We start from the raw sequence: 9,035 nt of genomic DNA, 5'->3' as shown, positions 1-9,035 counted from the left end.
TTATGTAAATATTTTGGCAGATAAAATAATAGCCCCTTTCACACAGAAATCCCAGTTAATTACCATAATAAAATTACTAGAATTACTTTTCTTGTAAATACACAAATGCACTGTTCACACAAGCAACGGCGTTCCTTATTTTTTAAGATACCATTCACACATCAGTATCAAAATACTGGTAAACTCATCAGAAATGACCTTTAAATGCTGAGCCATTTTTCTTCATCCACCTGGATTAGGAGAAGAGATTCATACGATAGCATCACTGATGATTGGAAAAGAAGTCAGGGAACGCGAGATGCGGCGCAACGGTCAGATGTTCGTCTAGCTAAAAGCATCGAACTTGCGTAAACAGCTCCGACAGAGTTTTATGATTGGCTCAATGCAAAGCTCTTACATCAGCGCGCTCTGACCTTGTACATGCTCATACCAGTGGTAATCTCCATTCTTGGTTCACGCACATGATACCAGTAATTTACTGGTAATGTTACAACTTCTCACACCAGGAAATGCCAAAACAGATTTACCGGTATTTTTCAAGAGGTCCTGTTCATACATGATCTCATAACAGTAATTAACCGGTAATTTACCAGTAAAGATGTGTGAAAGGGGCTAATGACTGGTACTAATTCCAGTTGAATAACACTAATTATCTCTTCATCACGGCACCTGTTAGTGGGTGGGATATATTGGGCAGCAAGTGAACATTTTGTCCTCAAAGTTGATGTGTTAGAAGCAGGAAAAATGGGCAAGCGTAAGGATTTGAGCGAGTTTGACAAGGACCAAATTGGCAAGAAGACTGGGTCAGAGCATCTCCAAAACTGCAGCTCTTGTGGGGTGTTCCCGGTCTGCAGTGGTCAGTATCTATCAAAAGTGGTCCAAGGAAGGAACAGTGGTGAACCGGCGACAGGGTCATGGGTGGCCAAGGCTCATTGATGCACGTGGGGAGCGAAGGCTGGCCTGTGAGGTCCGATCCAACAGACGAACTGCTGTAGCTCAAACTGCTCAAGAAGTTAATGCTGGTTCTGATAGGAAAGGTGTCAGAATACACAGTGCATCGCAGTTTGTTGCGTATGGAGCTGCATAGCCGCAGACCAGTCAGGGTGCCCATGCTGACCCCTGTCCACCGCCGAAAGCAGCCAACAGTGGGCAACTGGACCACGGAGCAATGGAAGAAGGTGGCCTGGTGTGATGAATCACATTTTCTTTTACATCACGTGGACGGCCGGGTGCGTGTGCGTCGCTTACCTGGGGAACACATGGCACCAGGATGCACTATGGGAAGAAGGCAAGCCGGCGGAGGCAGTGTGATGCTTTGGGCAAAGTTCTGCTGGGAAACCTTGGGTCCTGCCATCCACATGAGATGTTACTTTGACACGTACCACCTACCTAAGCATTGTTGCAGACCATGTATACCCTTTCATGGAAACGGTATTCGGTATATCCTCTTTCAGCAGGATAATGCGCCCTGCCACAAAGCAAAAATGGTTCAGGAATGGTTTGAGGAGCACAACAATGAGTTTGAAGTGTTGACTTTGCCTCCAAATTCCCCAGATCTCAATCCAATCGAGCATCTGTGGGATGTGCTGAGCAAACAAGTCCGATCCAACTTACAGGATTTAAAGGATCTGCTGCTAACATCTTGGTGCCAGAAGTGGGACCAACAGGATTAGGAAGGTGGTCATAATGTTATGCCTGATTGGTGTATATTGCAAATTTTAAATTTAGGTATTTCATGCATACTGAAAACTGGCATAATGTGCACAGTATATATACCAAAGACAGCCCTAGTAGCCCTAACATAGCACTAGTGCTCTACTTTGACCACCGAAAAACCTTGTACGGTTATGAGAATGAAGGGTCATGGCCCAGAAATGCTCAAAATGAGAAAAGAACAAAATTGAGTGTTGAATGACCCAAAATTGCTTAGAAACATTTAATGTGCTAAATGAATTGGAATCTGAAGAGGTGTGTGGGAATGCTAGAGGGAAAATTACTGTTTGATTCCAGATGGAATGCTTCAGTATGGTGGGATGAATTGCCTAGAACTATTTACTGGAACACTTGTTTTGGAAAAGACTCTAGCATGTCGTAAGGTAGCATTTCACTGAAATGTGTTCTGCAGTGCATATTGAGGGTGTAGAATAAATCAAAGCTGTACAGCACAGCTACACATACTCAGTGTGTCTGCCATGAAATAAACACAACAGTGCACATGGAGGTGATGTAGAGCCGCAGCGTGCAGAAAGGAATTCTGGGATGTGAGGATGTGTGACACTGGAGACTGTGGCATTTTCCTGCCCTCAGGGGTCAGACATGCTGTAACATGATTCTGCTGTGTTCTTCTACCTTAATGCTAGACCTGTACCACAGGAACCACCTGTTTCTTTCTCTTCCATCCTTTCTTTTGCATTCTCTATTCTCATCTTTTGTGCCAGAGATCACCAAAGATGCATAAAAGACTCTGAAAGACATGAGAATTAATTGGTTCTTGTTCTCTTTTGAATCTGAGCTCCTCTGTTTGTCTTGCTCTTGCTCTTTCCCTCCTCACCGCAGAGTCATGCGATTTATTGTCCATTTATACTCATATGCTGCAATATTACAGTGAAACATCGGACATGTGACACACATTACGTCGTTAGCTGTGATTTATTTGCCACACAGTCAGCGAGCTTGTTATTTAATCATTTTGAACATCAAATGAGCCGTAACTCACTCGGTTAGTGTCTTTGAGCTCGAAGAAGAGGTAGAGATATGATTTCACTTAAGTTACATGCTTTTTCGCTAATTGTCTAATATTAACACGTCTTCAGAAGTTATCCGACCACACACCTGTAATATATCATATAAAGCTCTGTTAGCATTTTAAGTATTTGAACAGTTTGGAGTTCATCCATTTAATAGTAAACACAGTTACAGTCGCATCAGAAGGTGCTTGACAGTCTCGTTTGCAGAAGCAGGGTCCACACCCAAATCCTGAAGCACAACTTGCTTCTGAAAGTCCTGAAAATTAAAAGTGAGATGCATTAATGTCTGAGATGATATATGAAGATACACTGTAGGTGAACTTCCTTCTTGAATTTTTTGGTGTCTGTAGATGTAATCTGCGCCTGTCCATTGCTGCGAGTCAGGTAGGTATGGTATTGGTTAGCATACTTTGCATTAGATATGTTCAACATCTGGTCACATTCAGTCATACTGCTTTTGGGCCTCACATCTGTATCTGGGGACTGTAGTAGTGTTTCTGTGTGTGTGTTGGTCTATCTGCATGTGTGTCTATAGACAAACCTCACCCTAAATTCTCGTAGTCGGTCTAGTTTTGCACGGATGGCCTTGCGTTGGACCGCCAGCTCGGCCACATGACTTTTCCACTGCTCTTCTTTCTCCTTTCACAGACACAAATACACAGCATGTTCATAGTTCTTGAGAGGCTCAGAAATGGTGAAAACAGGATTGTAATAGTGGGTAAATTAAGGGGCATTCAGCTTTGTAATAATATTAGGCTGTTGTTATGAAACCATTAATTTTGAAAATAGCATTAAGGGGCTATATTTATGTTGCAGTTTCCTTTTAAATGCTTCAGTCCACTTATAACGTTAGTCAAGGATTCTTGTACCAAAATTAGCCTTACATAACATTTTCCATCCTCTTAGAAATAATGTTTGCACTATTTGTACAGTAGTGGCCAAAAGTGATGTCCGGAGGGGATATTTGTTTATAATGATATAATTTTTTAAATATGAGAGAAGAACAAAATACTAAACTTGGTTAAAGGGGTCCTTGATTATGATTTCACTTTTCTTTTTTTTTTTAACTTTAGTTAGTGTGTAATGTTGCTGTTAGAGCATAAAAACATCTGCAAAATTACGACGCTCAAAGTTCAATGCAAAGGGAGATACTGTATTTTCTTTTACAGAAATCACTTTTTAAGGACTACAACAAATGGCTGGTAGGGACTACAACAAGCTTCTTCCTGGGTTGATGCATTCTAAATGTTGTAACTTCTTCCTGAGTCTCTCCATCAGTGTCGACTCCGGTTTGAACAATGTAAGGCTGAACACTGTTACTGACAATCCTCATTCTGGCTGCGTGAGATTCTCCAGTTTTGTTGTTGTCGAGCTGTTAAAGCTCCGCCCTCTTCTGGAAAGGAAATGCTCATTTGCATTTAAAGGGACACACAAAAACGGCATGTTTTTGCTCACACCCAAATAGGGGCAAATTTGACAAGCTATAATAAATGATCTGTGGGGTATTTTGAGCTGAAACTTCACAGACAAATTCTGGGGACACCAGAGACTTATATTACATATTGTATAAGGGCCATTATAGGTCCACTTTAGGGTATTTATCTGACAGCTACAGGTTTTATTTTACTATGCAAAAAATGCATAGACAAAACAAAACGCTCACAAGAAAAAGCATTGACTACAATATAATCAGTTGGTAATATTTCATTGGTGTGTTCATACTTTCTATGTATGACAGCCTGGCCAAAAATTGCCCGCAAAATTTGTCATGTTTCACTGCGTTTTCACAAATAAAACAATTGACTCAAAGCACAATTACGCATAATGTTTACAAAATCTTTTACAAATTCTTAATAACATTTGAATAAAGGGTAAAGATGTCAATTTTCCAAGGCTGGACATCAAGGCCAGACACTGTACTTTTAAGACAATATTCAAATGACCTCTGTTATGATTGGCTAATCACTTTGCATGTAAATCCTTTAATCATAATCAGAATTTGCTAGATACTGATTAGGCATTAATATGTTAATTTGACTTGTATGTTAAAGTGCAAATGGTTGTGAAAGTAGAAAGCTGGTTTGATCTTCAGCAGAAATTACACAGCCATTCATTTCCAAACTGTCAGATGTTATTTTAAGCTTCTTATTGCTTAGAAGCAAGCCTGTGTGTCCGAGGGCCGATGCAGTGAAGCAGACCCTGATGTAGGGCTGAAGGAATGAGGCTAGGCTTGACCTTTGACCTATGTAGGCTTCAGATAGATCTTCTGTGGGTGCTACTTCCCGTCTCTAATGCGATAATATAGGCCAGGCAATAACGTAGCTGTGCTCAGCATATGGAAGACGTTGAAACACATTGCCTTCTAATCAAACTATAATAAGAGAAAAAACAGGCTGTAACACCTCTTCCCTCAGAGGACTGAAACAGTCACAGGCAGTTCTCTCCCAGTAACACACACTCACAAACACACAGAGGGTGGGGTTATCTGTTGATATCTGTGGTTTGAGGGATGTAGGTTATGAATGATAACAGGATCAAATAGTATGACCATGGGAAACAAAAGCAAGTACTTCTTCCCTGACCCTCAGGTACATTAATCAGAGGATGGACACGCTGCAACCCTGAAAACTTGAGACTCTGAGCAGCTGGAGAGGAAGGAAGCGAGAGTGGTGGACTGTCTGTTTGTAGCCTTTAGGAATTACAAAGGCAGAAGGCTATTCCACCGACTTGACTGAGAGAGTAATTTTTTTTTTAACTTAATCCCATTGGGATTTCTTCTTAAACGAGCTTGGAGTTAAAAAAGGCGTTGCAGGAATTCCTCAAGCTGTTGAATTTATGACAACGGCCAAGTGGACAACAACAACATGACTGTCCTTCAGTGACCTCACACTTGGCTGTTAGATTCGACTTTACTGGCAACAGATCATGTGCAGCTGGGGGCTTCATCAACTCACACAAACAGTCCCTGAGCGTCCTGAACAACAGCTACACGGTAGCATGTGCTTTCCACCGTTGCATCTTGCACGCACAGTTTTAGTTTCATGCCCACAGACCACTCACAGTTCACTCACTGTTTGTTGCATACACACTGCATGTAATGCATGTACATAGTTTATCATCATGTTCTGGGAACATTAGATTAATGTTAGAATAACATTCTGGGAACCAAAAACTAACGTTCTGGGAACGTTAAAGAAACTTTCCTGGCTAACCAAAAACAAACCATAAAAAATGACTGGGAACCAAAAACTAACGTTCTGTAAACATTATAATAACGTTATAAGAACGTTAGAATAACGTTATACAAACCAAAAACTAACATTCTGGGAACGTTCTGGGAACCAAAAGCTAAAGTTCTGGGAATGTTAAGAAAACTTTCCTGGCTAACCAAAAACAAACCATAAAAAAAAAAATATTATTATTGGGTCTGCCAAAGTTCGCAAGGTTTGTGGCTGCAAGTTTTTTTTTGAATATTCAATTTTTGTATGCTTCCTGTACATTTATTAATTTAGCATACAAGGTCATTCAAAAGCAATTTAGATCATAAGGAGTTTGTTATAAGAACATTAATATCTGCAGTGCATAATTCCAAGTATTTATTTGTGGTTTAAATTTGAGTCACATACAGTAGTGTCCAAAAATGATGTCCGGACTAGGACAATTGACATATTCACCCTTTTTTCAAATCTTATTAAAACTTTGCTGATTTTATAAACATACTGCATAGTTCTGCTTGAAGTTATTTGTGATATTGCAATGAAACATGCCAAATTGTGCGGACATAATTATTGGCCAGGCTATCATACAAAGGAATTATAAACACATGCAAATCGAGCGAGAACCAATGAAATATTAATAACTGATTATGTTGTAGTCAATGTATGCTTTTTCCTGTGAGCTTTTTGTTTTTCTCTGCATTTGTTTTGCATAGTAAAATAAAACCTGTAGCTGCAGTTTTGCCTTTTTTGCCAAATAATGATTAAAACATCAAAATATGAGAAAAATATTTTTAAAAAGATAAAATATTTTTCTTATATTTTGATGTTTTAATCATTAAAAACAAATATCCCCTCCAGACATCACTTTTGGCCACAACTGTAGCTGTCTACTAAAATAGATGTTGACAAGCCAAGCTGTATATTCTGCTTTGTGTTTCTGTCTAAAATAAACAGTATTAGTATTAGTTCTCTGGTGCCAAGTTTTTGGCACGCAAACTATTTTTAGTGGAATCATCTGTTTACTTCGCTCCTAAAAAAAAAGCATACTGTGGTTGATATTTTTTACATGTCAGTCAGAAGGTTATCAACCAGAAAAAGCTGATTAAAGCGGACCAGACTTCACGCCACCTGCGCAGACTACCAAAGTCCTGTTTTTTAAATACTTTTTGTAGCAGGAATGATTGCATTAGTGTGTTTACCTGCGTTACCTGGCCTTACAATACAGAGGTCACTGCATGTGCAGCCAAAGTTAGGAACAATGCAGACGTAATGCAATCAAGCACAATTAGCCTGACAATGTAAGTCTGATGAAGCAGGTCTGTCGTCCCTGGACAGACTCAGGCTGCGGATGGTGGAGACAGATATAATTAGGGTTATCACTGCAGACAGCAGTGATAGCCCTGCGGTGACTTTTTGACTATGGTCAACATACCTTCTGCTGTTCCTCAATCTCACGTTGCTTTTCTTGTTCCAGCTGCTCTCGCTCCAGTCGACGGCGAATCTAGCAGACCAGAGAATAGCGTAAGCATCGGTATGCGTTAGTAAACACGGACTTGTGGAGGTTTAAAAGAAGGTAACAAACAAACAAGTTTACATTTACCCTTTCTTCTTGCTTTTCCTGACACTCACTCTCCAGACATGTGCTCTCCGGACTCTTATCCTGCTTTCCAAGACTGTTTAAAAAAGTGTAGTCTTCCTCTTTACAAAGATCTCGCATGCACTGAGTGGATAGTAAGACATTACAAATGATTAGATATTAATTTAGCTTTTTTTGTTTATGTTATAGATGCCCAGCTGGTCACAAGCTAAATTTGCAGTGTGTTGCAGGTCTTTTTTAAACAAATCTGACATAAATGGTTAAATGATGCTGTCAATCATATCCTCATAGACAACATATGCATGAAAAAGTTGCAATAGAAACATGAAAACCTTAGACATGGGAATTTGAGAAAATCTCTTCGCATGAGCCATCCTAAAATGAACAAAGTAGAAAATTCAGACAATTTCAAAGATATTTTTTAAGTTTTAAACACAACTGCACAAACAAATTTTGTCAAATTCAATCAGCCAGCTCACCTTTACTGAAGTTATCCTGAAAGCTTCCAGCTCTCCTTTTGTTTGCTTTCGTCTCCTTTCATAAACCTCATACAAATGGTAATATACTGTGACGACATGCATAAGACATCATAGTTATTTCTGCACAAGGCTGCTAAAAAACCCACTGTGGTGCTAATAAAACCCAGTGTCCTTTCACTTTTGATTAATTGAATCGTTCCATGTCAATATGTTTCCTTCACACTTCTGAATGAGGCTTCTGTTCGTACAGATCGACAATCAGCTTCCATGTCTCAGACCGTAATGTAGAAACCCTAAGTCTGATCACAGGTCAGTATACTGTAACAAATGCAATCAGCCTGCAGATAAACACAGAGGTCAGAGTTGTTTTCAGTGATGTCATTGGATCTTTTGGAATGCATAAAGGCTTCTTAACATGAATTGATGGAGATGTGTTTGACATTAAGAGGCACACACAGGCACTTTAGCAGAAACCAGAGACGTGAGCAGCAAACTGACCCAGGAATGTAGATCATATGATGAAGGTGTCTGTTGTAGAAAAAATGAATAGGTTGTAGCCGGAGGAAAGGTATTTGGATTGTTTTACTACGTTTAACCGCCAGCTTTTAGAGGGGCCGTGGTTTAGGTGTGAAGGTCAAGGGTTGATACAACACTTTGACATCACTTTGAACTTTTATGATCTGAAACAAGTTATTGCCAGTGAGTTTATTCATTTAAACACTCCTAGTTCAGTGCAATGTTGTTTTGGACCCCACTGACTTTCATTATATTCAGTTCAAATATCTTCTTTTCGTATCCTACAGAAAAAAAGTGACATGAGGGGAAGAATTTTATGATTTTTGTGTGACCTATGTTTTGAAGTCACACTTAAAAATGTTATTGCATTAGAAAATATGGTAACACTTTATTTTACAGTGTCCGTACTTACCATAGTAATAACAGTAAATTATGCATAATTTACATGCAACGAACCCTCAACCAAATCCTAATCATA

The 9,035-nt window shown here is 39.5% G+C and overlaps 1 protein-coding gene across 1 annotated transcript; it reads right to left on the bottom strand.

Moving 5' to 3' along the window:
• Positions 1–1,169: 1,169 nt before the first annotated feature.
• LOC127511007 (uncharacterized) lies at positions 1,170–7,803 on the bottom strand. The gene is made up of 4 exons (XM_051891264.1): positions 7,566–7,803; positions 7,398–7,466; positions 3,294–3,386; positions 1,170–3,003 (listed from the first exon to the last, which is right to left on the bottom strand). The coding sequence occupies exons 1-4, from the start codon at positions 7,680–7,682 to the stop codon at positions 2,914–2,916; spliced, it is 369 nt and encodes a 122-aa protein (XP_051747224.1). The 5' UTR covers positions 7,683–7,803; the 3' UTR covers positions 1,170–2,913.
• Between the last annotated feature and the right edge of the window lie 1,232 nt (positions 7,804–9,035).

Source organism: Ctenopharyngodon idella, chromosome 4 (genome assembly GCF_019924925.1).
Source record: "Ctenopharyngodon idella isolate HZGC_01 chromosome 4, HZGC01, whole genome shotgun sequence".
Classification (NCBI taxonomy): domain Eukaryota; kingdom Metazoa; phylum Chordata; class Actinopteri; order Cypriniformes; family Xenocyprididae; genus Ctenopharyngodon; species Ctenopharyngodon idella.
The sequence above is the reverse complement of the archived record's forward strand: the minus strand, read 5'-3'. Positions and strand labels throughout refer to the sequence as shown.

Bases quoted from the DNA above. Each gene is read 5' to 3' on its own strand.
- LOC127511007 (XM_051891264.1), bottom strand. From the start codon at position 7,682: ATGCGAGATCTTTGTAAAGAGGAAGACTACACTTTTTTAAACAGTCTT. The intron at 3,387-7,397 runs GTATGTTGACCA...TGTCTGTGAAAG, and splicing joins AGATTGAGGAACAGCAGAAG to GAGAAAGAAGAGCAGTGGAA. The intron at 3,004-3,293 runs GTGAGGTTTGTC...TTTAATTTTCAG, and splicing joins ACCGACTACGAGAATTTAGG to GACTTTCAGAAGCAAGTTGT.